At 42.5% G+C, this 16,466-nt stretch overlaps 1 protein-coding gene across 3 annotated transcripts in view; it reads left to right on the top strand.

Annotated features, from left to right (window-relative positions):
- Window positions 1-16,466, top strand: part of LOC110071225 (A.superbus venom factor 1) — a 139,371-nt gene that overhangs the window by 95,869 nt on the left and 27,036 nt on the right. For all 3 annotated transcript variants that reach the window (XM_078386612.1, XM_078386614.1, XM_078386613.1), the window contains 5 exons: window positions 301-451; window positions 9,728-9,891; window positions 10,480-10,638; window positions 11,950-12,100; window positions 15,412-15,466. In XM_078386612.1, coding sequence (XP_078242738.1) covers window positions 301-451; window positions 9,728-9,891; window positions 10,480-10,638; window positions 11,950-12,100; window positions 15,412-15,466 — 680 coding nt within the window. The remainder of the gene's footprint in view (window positions 1-300; window positions 452-9,727; window positions 9,892-10,479; window positions 10,639-11,949; window positions 12,101-15,411; window positions 15,467-16,466) is intronic.

The raw sequence follows: 16,466 nt of genomic DNA, 5'->3' as shown, positions 1-16,466 counted from the left end.
TATCATTCCCTCCTTTCTGGGGACACTTCTGGGACTGGGCAGCTGGCTTAAAGCCCCAAAGGTGGGCTCTTTTAGAATACACAGAATTGAACTCCCAACCAGATACCTTATTCACTGAGTTACCTAGCCAGCAAAGGCACCCTTAGTTTTCAGGTATTTCATATCTGAAGGAAACTGAACCCAGCAGAGCTGGCTCAGAAGTGGGGCATCCAGGTACAACACAAATGGAAAATGTCTGAATATTGTTCCTCACCCACTCCTAAGTATAGGTACTTCTTTCTTCTCTTCTTTTCAATCCAGATTCTGGACAACAGGATCAACAAAGCTGCTACTTATTTATCCAGAAAATATGATACCTTGCAAAGACCTTACACTACAGCTCTCACAGCCTATGCTTTGGCCCTTGAAGGGCGGTTGAATGATGACCGGGTTCTCATGGCAGCATCAACAGGTAAGGTACATTTATACCAAAGAGCTGCATGATATAACAGGAGGCTATTCATGTTAGAAATAGAAGAGAGAAGTAATGAAACTGACCTGGAGAAAGAAGAGTTGGGTTTCTGTCTTAGTTATTACAGTGGTGCCCCACATAGCGACGATAATCCGTGCAGCCAAAATCGTCACTATACGGATTCGTCACTATGCGAAATAAAAAAACCCATAGGAATGCATTAAAACCCGTTTAATGCGTTCCTATGGGCAAAAAATACCTTTATGCGAAAATCCTCCATACGGCCGCCATTTTTGCTACCCGGTAAGTGAGGAATGGGCGCGAAAACACAGCGGGTGGCCATTTTTTAACCTGGCGGTCATTTTGGAACCGCTGATCAGCTATTGGGAAAACATCGTTATGCAAAATCAGTAAGCGAAACAGCTTACCGATCATCGCAAAGTGATATTTCCCCATTAAAAACATCGTTATGCGATCGCAAAAACGATCGCAAAAAATCGTCGCTATGCGGATTTGTCATTAAACGAGGTGCCCGTTAAGCGAGGCACCACTGTACTTGGGTACCAAGAACAATCAATGTATCTCCTTGTGTGCATTCTTACATAGTGCAGTAAACTGAATTGGAAGACAGTGCATTGTTCTTTGTGTTTTCTGTGAATCACACCTACCTCATCAAATGCATGAATTCACAGAAAACCACTCAAAGAACCGTAGTTACAAGTGAGTAACCTGTTCTTCTGTCCTTTCAAATAACACATGGAGGATTCTTCTGTTGTTATTTTTTTTTATTCCAGTATCTGTGACCAATCAGTTTATTCACTTGGCTGAACTCCTAGTAGATCTGTTGATCCTTATGTGAAACATGTCCTTGCTTAAAATAAACTCATAGGCTTCTCTGGCAATTGCAATTTTTAAAAATATACATAAATACTTTATTGTTTTATAGTCAATCAGGCTGTATGCCAGTGCATAAATTACAACCAATATTAAAAATAGTGTTTGAAATTTAAGAAAATGCATATAAACAAGCATAAAAAACATAAAATACAACAATACAGTGGTGCCTTGCTTAGCGATGTTAATCTGTGCAGAAAAAATCGCTGCTGATAACATCGCTAAGCAAAAATAAAAAGCCCATAGAAATGCATTAAAATGTGTTTAATGCGTTCCTATGGGCTAAAAATTCACCTTTAAGCGAAGATCCTCCATAGGGGCGGCCATTTTCGGTGCCTCTTAAACGAGGAAACACAGCGGGTGGCCATTTTGTTTACCCAGCAGCCATTTTGAAACCACCGATCAGCTGTGCGAAAATGGGGGCTTTGCTATGATCGCTTCCCTGCGAACATCGCAAAGCGAAATTTCCCCATAGGGACCATCACAAAGTGATCGCTTTTGCAATGGCAAAAAGTCCATCGCAAAGTGATTTCATCTCTATACGGAGCGATCACTATGCGAGGCACCACTGTAGTAATAAAATAAGCACTTAAAAAATTAAGATGTGAAATTAACTTGAAGAACTTGTGAAGCAGGCAATAAATTCCATCTTACTATAGCTTGTTTAATGAATTTAGCAGCCCTATAGGATATATTGCATATGCCAGGAAGCAAAAATAAAACTATATATAACATCCCAGTTATTAAGGGTTTAAGGTATTGGATCTTCAGATCTGCATACAGAGGACATCCTGTTAAAAATGTACTAACGTTCGAGGATGAACACCAGGCTTGAGCCTCAAGTTCCTAAATCTCTTCCGGTTAGCTTCCTCTGTTAAGTTCAGAGTTTGTAAGATAGTAGACTTTACTTTATTACTGTATATTGTAGAGCATCGCCAGGCGACAACGTATCTATGATTTCTTGTAAATTACCAGACAGGCAAGGAGTTAATATTAAAGTCCATTGCTCCCTCAGCCAACCCGCAGCTAAAGCCACTCTTTCAAAAGTATTTAGATATGCTTCTGGGTCATCTTCTGTAGTCATTTTTTGTAATTGGATAGGAGCAGGACCCGCCACCCAAGGACTTTTCCCGGCGTTTTCATCTTTGGACTCTTTTCTTTCAGGGTTCTAGCCATCTGAGACAATACTAAGTTTTGCTGTTCAGCCAGTAAATTTATCATTCTTTCTTGTCTTGCAATAGTTTGTTCAAAGCTCCAATCATTTGCTATTTGTGTTGCTGGAACAGCCCCGCTTTGGGCACCACTGTAAACAGGTTCATTATTAGTTTTATTCTGTTCTTCATCTGGCAACACAAATGACGACTCAAGAATTTTTAAATAAAGAAGTTGTATTGTGAACACAACTGTTTGTTTCTTTTTTGCTGAACACTAATGAATTCTGTAACGATAACTGGAGAGAAATCTCCCAAAACCATAACAAAGACTTATCAGTGTTCAAGTCTTTCAGTAATATATTTTTGCTGCCATCTCTTCCTCTGTCGGTGGTCTCAGGAACCCACTGCGTACCGCACACAGCGTTCCGCAGCAAGGATGATGGGCCCATTCTCCCTCTCTCACTGTTTCTTTCTCCATCGTGGGATCGACTGGGTGTACCATCCGTCCACGTCCCCGGCCCCTGGGGTACACCAAGACAGTCCATTCCTCTGGACTTAAACCAGCAATTATAGGTCTCACTTTCTCTCTTACAGTTTGCCCTTCGTCTTCTTCTACCTCACTCGTCGCAGTTCTTTTCATAGGCACAGAGAAGACTTGGGCTCCCCCATCAAACCTTTCTGCAGACGGTTCTTTAATCACAGTTATCTTTTCTGTCTCTTTAGACTTTGTTCCTTCTTCAGTAGTCAAAAAGATGTTTACACTTTCCCTGTCGCCTCTCCTCACTCTCCTCTCTCCTGCCTTCATTGCCTCTGCTGTCTCTAACTGTCCTAACCGCTCCTTTTCCTCCACACGGTCCCCTTTGCTTCGAGCCCCTTTCAATTCCACCATGTGAACTTCACTCTCCTCACTGGCTCTTGTCTCTGTTTCCTGTTCTCTTTCTTGTTTAGGTACTATCTCTTTTGCTGGTTCTATCGTCTGTCCTATGACAGACGTTTGAGGGGACGACTCACTCTCAGTTTCTCTCTCTGTCTCTTCCTCACACCTACCTTCTGAATCTTGCCTGGCTAATCCATGTGCAGTATTAAAGGCTGTTGGTTGGTAGTCAGATAGGAGTCTACTCTGAAGGAGTTAATTAACTTAACCACGGATAAGGAGATTGCAGTGGTTAGCTACACTAGCACCCATGTGGCTGATGAAAGTGGGGAGTGGGGAAGGGGGCTCCTGGTAGTGGGGGATTTGATTGTCAGGAAAATAGAGTGAGGGTTTGTGACGGTTGTGAGGACCACGCAATGATTTGCTTGCCTGGTGCAAAGATTGCGGACATCACATCTTGTCTGGATAGGCTGGTGGAGAGTGCTGGAGATGAGGTAGCAGTGGTGGTGCATGTTGGCACCAACGACATGGGGAAGTGTAGCCGTGAAGTCCTGGAGGCCAAATTTAGGTTGTTAAGGAGGAAACTCAAAGCCAAAATCTCAAAGGTAGCGTTCTCAGAAGTGCTAACTGTTCCACGCACAAGGCCAGCTAGGCAGGCAGAGCTCAGGAGTCTCAACACATAGATGAGACGGTGGTGTCAGGGGGAGGGGTTTAGATTCATTAGGCACTGGGGAACATTTTAGAACAAGGCAGGCCTGTACAAGAGAGGCGGGCTTCACTTGAACTAGCACGGAACCAGATTGCTGGTGCGCAATATTGAAAAGATGGCAGAGCAGCTATTAAACTGAATCCCAGGACAAAGCCAACAGGAACTGAGTGGCGTCCAGTTCGGGATTCCTTATTCTTGTGGAATGAGGATGGATTGTGTAGAGAACCACAGAGTGATGACAGTGTAGGAATTAGGACTGGGAGTGTGATGGGATGTGATAGTTCATCTACTAGAATGAGAAAAAAAGAAACAAACAAGCAGCCCTTTTTGGAGGACCCCATACACAGGTGCTTTAATGCAAATGCCTGAAGCGTCTGAACAAAGATGGGAGAGCTGGAACATTTGGTGGCTAAGGATAACATTGATATAGTGGCCATAATGGAAACCTGGTGGAATTCAGAGAACCACTGGGATACAGGAATCCCAGGCTATAAACTCTATAGGAAGGATAGGGAGGGGCATGGTGGAGGTGGGGTAGCCATCTATGTCAAAGAAGGGGTAGGATCCAGCAGAATGGAGATGGACAGCAGGTCTGACTCCATCATAGAATCACTATGGGTTAAACTATCAGGCCCATGTGATATATATATTCTTTGGGGGGGGGGATTGCTATTGTCCTCCAGATCAAAAACTTGAGGGGACCTTGAAATGAGGAGACAAAACAAGAGGGACAGGATTGTAATCATGGGGGACTTCAATTATCCTTATATTGACTGGGTCAAGGCGTGCTTAAGTCAAGAAAGAGAGATTGGATTTCTTGACATGCTAAATGACTGCGCCTTGGAACAACCTGTCATGGAGCCCACCAGAGGACAGATGACTCTGGATTTAATATTGTGTGGTACTAAGGACCTGGTTAGGGATGTGAATGTCACTGAGCCGCTAGGGAATAGTGACTATGCTGCAATCTCTTTTGCCATCCTTATTGGTGTGGAGGGGTATCAAGCAAATCTGACACAAAAAAACCCTTGATTTCTGAAGGGTGGACTTCCCTCAGCTGAGGAAAGTAGTTAGGAAGAAGTTGAAAGGGAAGGTAAAAAGAACCCAATCTCTCCAGAGTGCATAGAGTCTGTTTAAATCAATGCTAGTAGAGGCCCAACGGATGTGTATACCGCAAAGAAAGAAAGGCTCAACTAAGTCCAAGAGGGTCCGCCATGATTAACAAGAGGAGTTAGAGAGCCATTAAAGGGTCCTTCCGTAAATGGAAATCCTTCCCAAATGGGGAAAATAAAAAGGAACACAAGCTCTGGCAAAAGAAATGTAAGAAGATGATATGGAAGGCAGAGAAAGACTTTGAAGAACATATGACCAGCAATATAAAGGGGAATAATACAAACGTATTCAAATATGTTAGAAGCAGGTAACCTGCCAGAGAAATGGCTGGCCCTATGAATGGTGAGAGAGGAAAAGGGGAGGTAAAGGGGGACTTGAAGATTGTCGATAAATTAAATGAGTTCTTTGCATCTGTCTTCGTGGCAGAAGATCTTGGGCCGATTCTGCTGCCCAAATGGCCCCTCCTGACTAATGAATTAAATCAGATACAGGTTAAAAGAAAGGGTGTTTTAGATCTAATTGATAAATTGAAGATCAATCCACCCAAGGATTGTCAAGGAACTGAAGAATGAAGTTGCTGATCTTTTAACTAAAATATACAACTTGTCTCTTTAAACACCCAAAGTGCCAAAGGACTGGAGGATAGCACATGTCACGGCAATCTTTAAAAAGGGAAGGAGGGGGGACCAGGGAAACTACAGGCCAATTAGCGGAAAGTCTGTTCCAGGGAAGATGGTGGAAAGCCTCATCCAAGATAAAATATTAAAACACATAGAAGAACAAGCCTTGCTGAGGGTAAATTACCACACTTCTGTAAGGGTAAATCTTGCCTCACAGACCTTTTAGAGTTATTTGAAAAGGTCAAGAAGCATGTGGATGTGAGCAAACCAGTGGATATTGTCCATCTGGATTTTCAGAAGGCGTTTGACGCGGTCCCTCACCCAAGCCTGCTGAGAAAACTCCACAGTCAAAGGATAAGAGGGTAGGTCCTCTTATGGATTGAGAATTGGTTGAGAACCAGGAAACAGAGAGTAGGTGTCAATGGGCAGTTTTCACAATGGAGAGAGGTGAAAAGCAGTGTGCCCCAGGGATCTGTCCTGGGCCCGGTACTTTTCAACCTGTTCATAAATGACCTGGAGACACGGAGTTGGCCAAGTTTGCAGATGACACGAAACTTTTCTGGGTGGTGAAGACCAGAAGGGATTGTGAAGAGCTCCAGAAGGAGAGAATGGGTAGCAAGATGGCAAATGTGTTTCAGTATAAGAAAATGTAAAGTAATGCAAATTGGGGCAAAAACCTCAAATTTTAGTTATCAGCTGATGGGTTCTGAGCTGTGTCTGTGATGGATCAGGAAAGAGATCTTGGTGTGCTGGTGGGCAGGTCAATGAAAGTGTCAAACCATTGTGTGGCGGCAATGAAAAAGGCCAATTCCATGCTAGGTATCATTTAAAAGGGGGTTGAAAATAAAACAGCCAATATTATAATGCCATTGTACACAACACTGGTAAGGCCACACCTGGAGTATTATGTATAGTTTTGGTTGCCACAGCTCAAAAAAGACATAGCGGAACTGGAAAAGGTACAGACTAAAATGATTACTGGGCAGGAGCACCGGAGCACCTCCTTTATGAGGAAAGGCTACAGCGTTTGGGGCTCTTGAGTCTAGAGAAAAGACACCTGAGGGGGACATGATTGAGACTTATAAAACTATGCAGGGGATGGATAAAGTGGATCGAGGGAAGCTCTTTTCCCTCTCATGCAATACCGGAACCAGGGGACATCCACTCAAATTGAGTGTTGGGAGACTAAGAACAGACCAAAGAAAATGTTTCTTTACCCAGTGTGTTGTTAGTCTGTGGAACACCTTGCTACAGAATTTGGTGATGGCATCTGGCCTAGATGCTTTTGAAAGGGGATTGGACAGATTCCTAATCCATCATAGGTTACAAACCATGATGGGGATATATAATCTCCAGGCTTAAAAAGAAGGTACTTCAAAATGCCAGGTGCAGCAGAGGCGTATCTAGTTGTCTCATGTGCTCCCAGAGGCCTCTGGTGGGGCCACTGTGAGATATAGGAAGCTGGACTAGATGGGCCCTTGGCCTGATCCAGCAGGGTTCTTCTTATGTTCTTATGTTACCCCATTCGGTCTTACTTCTGGGAGTCATTCAAAATGTGAAGATCAACCTGCAAAATAATTTTTATAAAGAGCTTCCCTTAAATATTTATAGCATCATCCTTAGAATATCTATCTTTCATAAGAATTCTTCCAAACTGAGGGGTATAGTTTTTTGAAATGATTCCTAGCTTGAGCCAATACGGGCATTAAGGTTATCCATCGTATTTACATGTGCTTTAGGGAAATCAAGTAAATAGTCTGGGAGTTTCTCCCAGATGTTATCACAATACAATGGTGCCTCAATTTACGAATGTCTCTACTTATGACCATTTCAAGTTATGACCAGCTCCGGCCACAAAATTTTGCTTCTACTTGCGACCGGAGCTTTCACTTAACGAACACAAAAAAGGCAGAGGAAAAGGGCGGGAAATTCAAATTGCTGACTGTAGGTGGCGATGAGGCTGCTTCTTTGTAGTTCTTTCACCCTGGCAGTTAGAGAGTGCATCAGAGGAGGCTCAGAACTGCCTGTTAAGGTAAGGTGCTGTTTTCTGCTTTTTAAAAACTGTTCTGGGTGTTTTTGTAGTGTGCTTTTTGGGCTGGGGGCTTATGTTTCTGTGCTGTGATGGGTCTTCGGGGGGTTGTTTGTTTTTTGGTTTCCCCTCCATTTTCGATGGGTCTTGGGGGGCTTCCTTCTTTTTGGATTTCCCCCCCATTTCCGATGGCTCCTGGGGGGGTTCCTTGCTTTTTGGATTCCCCCCATTTCTGAAGGGTCTTGTTGCTTTTTGGGGTTCCCCCCATTTCCGATGGGTCTTGGGGTGTTTGTTTGCTTTTTAGTTTCCCCCCATTTCCGATGTTGCACGATCTGCTTGATTGCTTTTTGTTTGTTTTCTTTGCATTAGGTCTTGCACCCTTGATTGATTTTTACGTTATCTTGTTTACGTTATCTTGTTTGCATTTTCAATGGGTCTTGCATGGCTGATTACTTTTCTTCCCCCCTCCTTTCGGCTGGAAGGGATTAATCATGTTTTTGAACAGTCTTACAGTGAATTATTTTTGGTTTGTGTAATTTTTTTTCTTCAGCCAGAATGCATTTCAATGCATTCCTATGGGAAATGGTGCTTCGACTTATGACCATTTCAAGTTATGACCATCTTCCTGAACCAATTAAGTTCGTAAGTCGAGGCACCACTTTAATAGTTTGAATTCCAAGGTGGAATATACACATTAATCATAACATGAAATTTGATGTTTAACTTTAAAGATATTGCCATAGGGTTGTAAGTTACTAATGAACTGGCTTTCCCCTTTCAATGAAGTCATTATGCAACAGGCTATTCCCCACCCCCCCGCGTCATCCCTGATGTCTAGATGAGTTTGCAGGGGGTACAAAGGTTTTATAGTAATTTAGAATGACATCCTCAGCACACCATATTTCCTGTAGGAATATAACATCAAAGGATTTAAGATACACTTTGAAAGAGCATTGAGATCTTTTTTTGGGCCAGCTAGAAATGTTCCAAGAGATATACAGTGGTGCCTCGCATAGCGAGGTTAATCCGTTCCGGATTAACCCTCGCTATGTGAAAACATCGCTAAACGGAACATAAAAACCCATTGGAACGCATTAAACATCATTTAATGTGTTCCAATGGCCCCTAAACTTACTGTTCAGCGAAGTTTCCTCCATAGCAGCAGCCATTTTTGCGCCCTCGGTAAGCGAGGGGAGGGCACGAAAACGCTGCGCGCAGCCATTTCGGGGCTTCTGACGGCCATTTTGGAACCGCCTAACAGCTGATCCGCGGGCGTTGGAAAGTGAAGATCGGTAAGCGAAACGCTTAATGATCGTCGCTATGTGAGTTTTGCCCATTGCGACAGTCGGTATGCCTCCGCATTAGCGATCCCGAAAAAGGGATCGCTATGCGGATTCGTCATTATACGGTGCGCTCGTTAAGCGAGGCACCACTGTATTTCAAATTCTCTGGGGCTCTTCATTGTCAGAAGGCGCCACAGTGATCAGCTTGCTCCATCAAAATGTCTTGAATTATTTGATTGAGCGAAGTGTCCAAACACACTGCACCTTTTGATCTGGAATCTGCTTGCTGAGTCACAATAGATATGGTGGTTCAAAGTTTATATCAAAATTTATATCAACTGTTAATATTTCTGGGTTTTTTTGCTGGTTCAAACTGATCACTTTTTAAACATTAACTGAAAGGACTTGATAGGCAATTGTTGATAGCTTGAAGGATGTTTTCCTTGGTCAGTTTTCCATTTATTCTTCATTGCAATCTTTTAATAAAAATTAGGAGTTAATTAGAAATTTGGTAGCTCTTTGAGATAATGAGCTGTTATGCTCTCGAGATCTGGGTTTTTTAAAAAGTTGTATTTTATTTTTTTTCCCACTGGTAATTAGGTGGGAATCATTGGGAAGAAAATGGTGCTCGTACCTACAGCATTGAAGGTACCTCCTATGGCTTGCTGGCTTTGTTGAGAATGAAGAAATTCGAGGCTACTGGTCCCATAGTCAAATGGCTGGTAGCGCAGAAGTTTTATGGGGAAACATATGGACAAACTCAGGTAAGTGTTTCCTTTACTGTCTCGTTTCTACAGAATTCAGGCATTGGCTTCTGAAGAGGTGTCTCTCAGGTCAGGCTACTGAACAACAAACAGTTCTTTACCTCATTGCCTCCCTTTGGCTGTCTGAGGTGGTAAATTTGTGTCTCTCTGTTTCCGTTCAGCTTGATGGTGGGAACTATGAGAAGAAAGAGATGAGAAAGAAGACAGGGTTCCTTTATGTTCCATAGTGATGCAGAGGAGGCAATTTCAGCACGTTTTATGCTCTCCCTCAGTGACAAAAGTCCATTCCAAATCATTCCACCACAGCTGTTTTCTTCTTCCTGTGTCACACCATGTTGTGCTGACAGCTACAAATGTATGGATGTGCCTACGTGTGTGTCATTCAGTCACATTTTGTATTTTTCCTTCAGAGATTACCAGGTCTGTCCCGGTGTACTTTGAATTAACATTTTGGCCTGCTGCCAAAATAAGGAGCCACACCATTTCTCTAGTAACCTTTTCTCACCAGATTTCCAGTTCCTAAGTCCCTATCTAGATCTCCCTTTCAAGGCAAACTGACAGACTTCATCTTACTCTTTCCCATTCTAGGCGACCATCATTTTATTTCAAGCACTTGCTCAGTATGAAATTGACATTCGTGGTCATAAGGACCTGAACTTGGATGTTTCTATCCAGTTGCCAGAACATAAGAAACCAATTCGTTACAGGATTAACTATGATTCTGCTCTCCTCTCCCGAACAGCACAGGTACGACTTCTTCTTTTTTGAGCAATTAAAAATATATATTATTTTTCCATTCTGGAAAAGACCAGTTATTCTATGTTTCTATATATAACCAACCCCTTAACTGCAAGGACTGAAGATGGGTAAAACATGACACAAGGCTCAGTGAAACCAACAATCAGAAACATGTGAAAGGCTAAACTGCTATATGTTGTGTAAACACTTAGTAGCCCTATTCAGGTGTTCAGGGACAGAGGAAACTGGAATGAATGAGGGAAAGGAGCAGGATTGCCCCTCTCTCTTACTCATGGGTCTCTTCACATGAAAAAAAAGTAGTCTGAGGAGGAAATAGACACCTTAATCAGGCTATTGTCATATTATAGCTGCTGCTCTTTTCTGTGCCACAGATCTGCAAATCCCTTCCATAGGGAGAATGGATCGGTTAAAATAGTCTGTTCTTGGAGGCTCCCCCACCCTGATGGGTTTTGGGAGGCCTTGGGAGAATATCTGGCCAACCTGGATGGTGACCCTGTCAAAGTCCAGGTCAATAGATATTATACAACAACAATCCAGACAATTGACACAATCACTCCCATACGCCCTCTTCCCTTAAAAGGTTATCCTGCTCCCTAGTTTACCAAGGAGCTTCAAGCTATGAAGATGGCTTGAGAGCACATGGAGGAAGGATCAGTCAAAACAAAATCGGCCCTCAGTTAAGACCCCTATCAGGAAATACACCAATGCTTTAAGATTGGCAAAAAAAAAAAAAAAAGGTTTTCAATATTAACACCATTGGTGATGCTGTGAACCAACAAGTGGAACTTTTCCAGGTGGTCTGCAACCTCATCAATCCTGATTAGCACAGGGCTCACCCTGGTGAATTTATCAATGACCGATTTGCAGCCTTTTAAAAATCTAAAATGGAGACCATTCAGTCTGATCTTACTTCCACCAGCAGTTTAGTTGATTGGGTAGGGATTGCTGCTGCACCCTCTCCCTCTGCCTGTTTGGTGGTTCACTTTGACCCAATGTCATTGTCGTAGGTATCCAGGGCCCACACTAGATGCCAATCCACCTCCTCTCTGTTCAACCCTTGTCCTGCATGGTTAATACAAGCCACCAACAAGATTATGGTTGACTGGGCCATAAATATTGTGAACACCTTGCTGAAGGAGGGCTGTCTCCTCCCAAAAGTAAAGGAAACCATTTTTGGTCCATTGCTAAATGACCACATAGTAATGTGGCTATATAGTAATAGAACAGTAGTAATAACTGAATAAAACAAGCAATAACAAAAAGGAACAGTCAAGCAAAGGGCATGCTCACTCTTTTCAGATTAAGGGTAATCAAAATTTCACTGTGCAAGCATCAGGCCAAGGAAAAGCAACAATGGTTATTGCAACAGTGTACAATGCAAGGATGCAAGAAAATGCACTACAGTGCAAGAAATTCAGTCTTGACGTCAGTATTGAACCTCTTCAGTTAGGTAAGTCTGAGCAACAACTTTCTAGGTTCTGACAAAAGTCCTAGATTTTATTCTTTTATGTTACTGCAGCACAAGTCCTAATGATTGGTCACAGTGCCTTTAAATTTCTGATGTGGATGAGATACACATATAAGATGCGCCCTGAGAATTTTGTGCCCAGGACAACCACCCCTGTCTCTCCCCCCCCCACATGCTTCTGCTGGTTTTTTTTTTCCCTGAGCAGACATGACTAGAACTGAGCCATGCTTTGTATGATTGGTGGGAAGTGTCTGTATTAGTAAAAATTATATCTGTCCCCAATAATTTGCCCTTAAAGTTCCACCCAGTTTTCAAATGCAGCCTGAGACCCTTTCCAAATTAGATTTCAGCCTCTAGATTGAGAAATGTTTCTCACCACTGGCTTAGAAAATTCTGATTGGCATGGCTGCTTTCCCAATATAAGGTTGCACAGAAATGCTCTTCAACACACATGAGACTATTGCCATCGATCATTCATGGCTTTGGAGATGGGCGCTTTTGATATGCTGATATCACCCAGCTATGTCTTGGATTAACTAAACAACCAGAGGTAGTTGTGACAGTGCTTAGTCATTGTCTGGAGGCTATGGTCAAATGCCTACTGAAGCTGAATCCAGACAAGAAGAAAGTGATGCTGGTCACTTGGCAACTGACAAATCTAGCTGTCACCTCTCTAATGTTTGATGGAAAACCACCACCACCGCTACCCATTGTGAACTAAGTAAGGAATTTGGGTATCTCATCAGACCCACTGTTCCTCCTGGAGAAATAAGTGGAAAATGTGGCTGGGTCACCAGTTTATCATCTTGCTCCTGTTCAGAAAGTTTCTCTTTACTTGAAGAAGGCTGATGTGGCCATGCTGATCAATGAAACTTTAACCTCAAGATTAGACTACTGTAATTCACTGTATGTGGGGCTACCTTTGAAAACAACTCAGAAGTTAAAACTGGTGCAATGGAACTCACATACTTACTGGACCACATACTCTACCCATACGAGGCCTTGCACCATCTAAGGTCAACTGGAACTGCCCTTTAAAAGGTGCCAACCATCAAAGCAATCGGCTTGAGTGTATCCAAAAAAATATCCTTTCATGTTGTTACTTGCATGCTCTGGAATTCTCTTCCTAAGTTCCTGTAAAGCAGGGGTCCCCAACCTTTTTAACCCTGCGGATCGTTGGGGGAAGGTGTAGCACCCCCTCGTGCTCATGCACATGCATGAAGGAGCATGTGTACTCTTGCACGCATGCTCAAAGGAGCGGGAGGATGCTCGTGTGGGGGCGCACTCATGCGCATGTGCAGACAGTGCAATGCTCATGCAGCCATGCTCGTGCGCATGTGCAAAAGGGTGGGGGAGTGGTCATGTTGGCACTGGCATGTGCGCATGCACAAAGGAGCTGTACAGGGGGGAGTGCATGCCGGGGGGTGGGAGGTCTGTCTCCGCAGCCCGGTCTTGCTTAGGCTACGGACTGGTATTGGGCCACAAACCGGGGGTTGGGGGATCTCTGCTGTAAAGTATGACATGACTGGAAGGATCCAGAATTGGATGTAAGGTGGAGTTGTTTCACCTGACTTTTGGAGGCTAGGATCTGCTATTCTTCCCCTTATTTGGTGTAATAAAAACTTTTTATAGGTCAATGTTTATGTTGTTGCTAGGTTTTATTGTATTTTACCAAATAGGTTGTTTTTTAAAATGATCAAGCTGGGATTACCTCAGAAGATCTGCGTGTGGATAAAGGACTTTCTGACGGATAAGCCACAGTCAGTTAGGATGGGATCTCACCATTCTTCTCCCCTGGTACTAAGTACAGGAGCTCCCCAGGGCTGTGTGCTAAGTCCCTTCCTCTATTCCCTGTACACACATGATTGCACCCCACTGTATAACACCAACGCAATTATTAAATTTGCGGATGATACGACAGTGGTGGGGCTCATAAATAAGAACAATGAAAAGAAAGTACAAGGGTTGATACTTTGGTGTAAAGAAAATCATCTCTTAACATTAAAAAAACTAAAGAACTCATAATTGATTTTAGGAGGAAGAGAAATGTACATTTACTACTGTATATAAATGGCGAGGAAGTGGAGAGAGTTGGTAGTTTTAAATTTCTGGGCACTTACATCTCAGAGGACCTCTCATGGACTATAAATGCCAACATGCTAGTGAAGAAGGCACAGAAGAGGCTGTATTTCCTGAGAATGCTCGGCAAGTTAAATTTATCTCAGCATTTACTTCTGTCATACTATCGTAGCACCATTGAGAGTGTCCTAACCTATGGCATTCTGGCATGGTTTGGGAGTAACTCTGTAGCGGACAAAAAAGCTCTGAGAACCATTAAAATTGCCCAGAATATCATCGGGCTCCAGCTACCAACCCTGGATGACATCTTCACATCCTGCTGTCTGAGGAAGTCACACAGCATCCTGAGAGACTCTTCCCATCCTGCTTATAACTTTTTTGAACTGTTGCCGTCTGGCAGAAGATATAGAACAATCAAGACTCGGACCACACGTTTTCTGAATAGTTTTTATCCCAGAGCTATATTTGCACTTAATAATGAGCTTAAAGACCACCAGTAGTGAATAGTTAGTTGGACTGTGTTACTTGGTCTAAGGTGTAGATGTTTGTATTTTTAGTGGGGGACTTTTAGTGGGTGGGGAGTGTTTGGGGAATTTTATGTTTGTGCATGTGTCTGGTCTCTAGATGTCTGTGAATTTCATTGTATGGGTATACAGTACTGTGTATATACTTACAATGACAATAAATAAAAAATTTTTAAAAAGCACCACTCCCAGGAATCCTGGCCAGCATAGCTAGTGGTGAAGGCTTCTGGGAGTTTTAGTCCAAGGAAATCTTGGGAGCCAAGTCTGGGAACCACTGATTTGTATGGAATATTTTACTGTTATATGTTTTTGTATTTTATACCATTCTGGATCTCTTTGGAGAGAAAAATGGCACATCCATCCATCCATCCATCCATCCATCCATCCATCCATCCATCCATCCATCCATCCATCCATCCATCCATCCATCCATCCATCCATCCATCCATCCATCCATCCATACATACATACATACATACATACATACATACAGGTTGTGGATCATACATGAAACCTGCAGGCTGATTTCACATTTCTCTTTGTGTAGTGGGATCAGTGGAAAATAAATGGGAATTAGCTCACCAAAATCCATAGTATTTCCCACATTTCCCCATTGTAGCAACAGCTATAGTGCATGGAATTTGTACAAAAACTGATTTTTTAAAAAAATTCTTGTGTTATACCTTCTAGATCAGCAGCAGCTCAAGGGAGCCTTGCAGGCTGTCAAAATCAAAATCTGCACCAGGTAAAAATGTTGAGCTTTAATGATAAGGCAAGTAGAACAAAGGGCTAAATCCTGCAAATCAAGGCCAATGTAAAAATGGGTTGGGATCAGATATCCTAAGTATCAATTCAAAACATAATTTTAAATTTAGTCTGAAGAATTATTAAACTAGAGAAGTTAGAAACAAATAATCAACTACATCCAATGGGTAATATTATTACAAAACACAACATCATGAAATGTCAATAGTGATGATTTTCAAAACTATGTTATATTACCCAAATGAGGTAGAAAGGATGAAGTGCAGGATGATAAGCCTTTAACCCTTCCTCGGTAGACTCCAAACAGTCCCATTCTTAGCCAAAAAGAGTACCTCTAGTTAGAAATCAATTTTTAAATGTGTCCTGGTGATTTGCATTGTTGTACCCAGGACAGGTGTCAACATTTAGCAAATTGGCTGTTGGCTTTCCACACAAATGGTAAATCATAATTCTTTTGATAACATTTCCCCCCTTATTTGTATCAAAGCATTCCACAATTCAGAATCAAGTTCACCCATGACATATAGCCAACATTAAAAACCAATTCAAATGTCAAGACAGTCAGACTATTTTTGACCAGAAGTGGTCAGAACTTGAGATGTGTGTAAAAATGTTTCTATCCAGGGGCTCAACGTCCATGAAGTGCTTGGGTTTGGTGGTGTTCTAGTGCAATATCTGCACACTGTTGCCCATGGGACATCTGGGTGTACTCACAATGCTGTTCCATTCTTCAGGGAGGCTCCTTTATATGTTCCCCCATAACATCTTATACAGTTATGATGATGACCCCGCTTGAGGACGAAATCGGTTGATGACAAGTATTTTGCAATCGCTATAGCGATCGCAAAACAATGGTTCCTATGGGTTTTTTCGCTTTATGATGATTAGGTCCCTGTTTCGCGAACCAATTGTTCGCAAGACGATTAAAAACAGCTGATCAGCGGTTCGCAAAATGGCTCCCCGCTGTTTTCCGGACCTAA

The sequence above is a fragment of the Pogona vitticeps genome, chromosome 2, assembly GCF_051106095.1.
Source record: "Pogona vitticeps strain Pit_001003342236 chromosome 2, PviZW2.1, whole genome shotgun sequence".
Taxonomy (NCBI): domain Eukaryota; kingdom Metazoa; phylum Chordata; class Lepidosauria; order Squamata; family Agamidae; genus Pogona; species Pogona vitticeps.
Note: the sequence above shows the minus strand (reverse complement) of the source record. Positions and strands in the feature narration are given on the sequence as shown.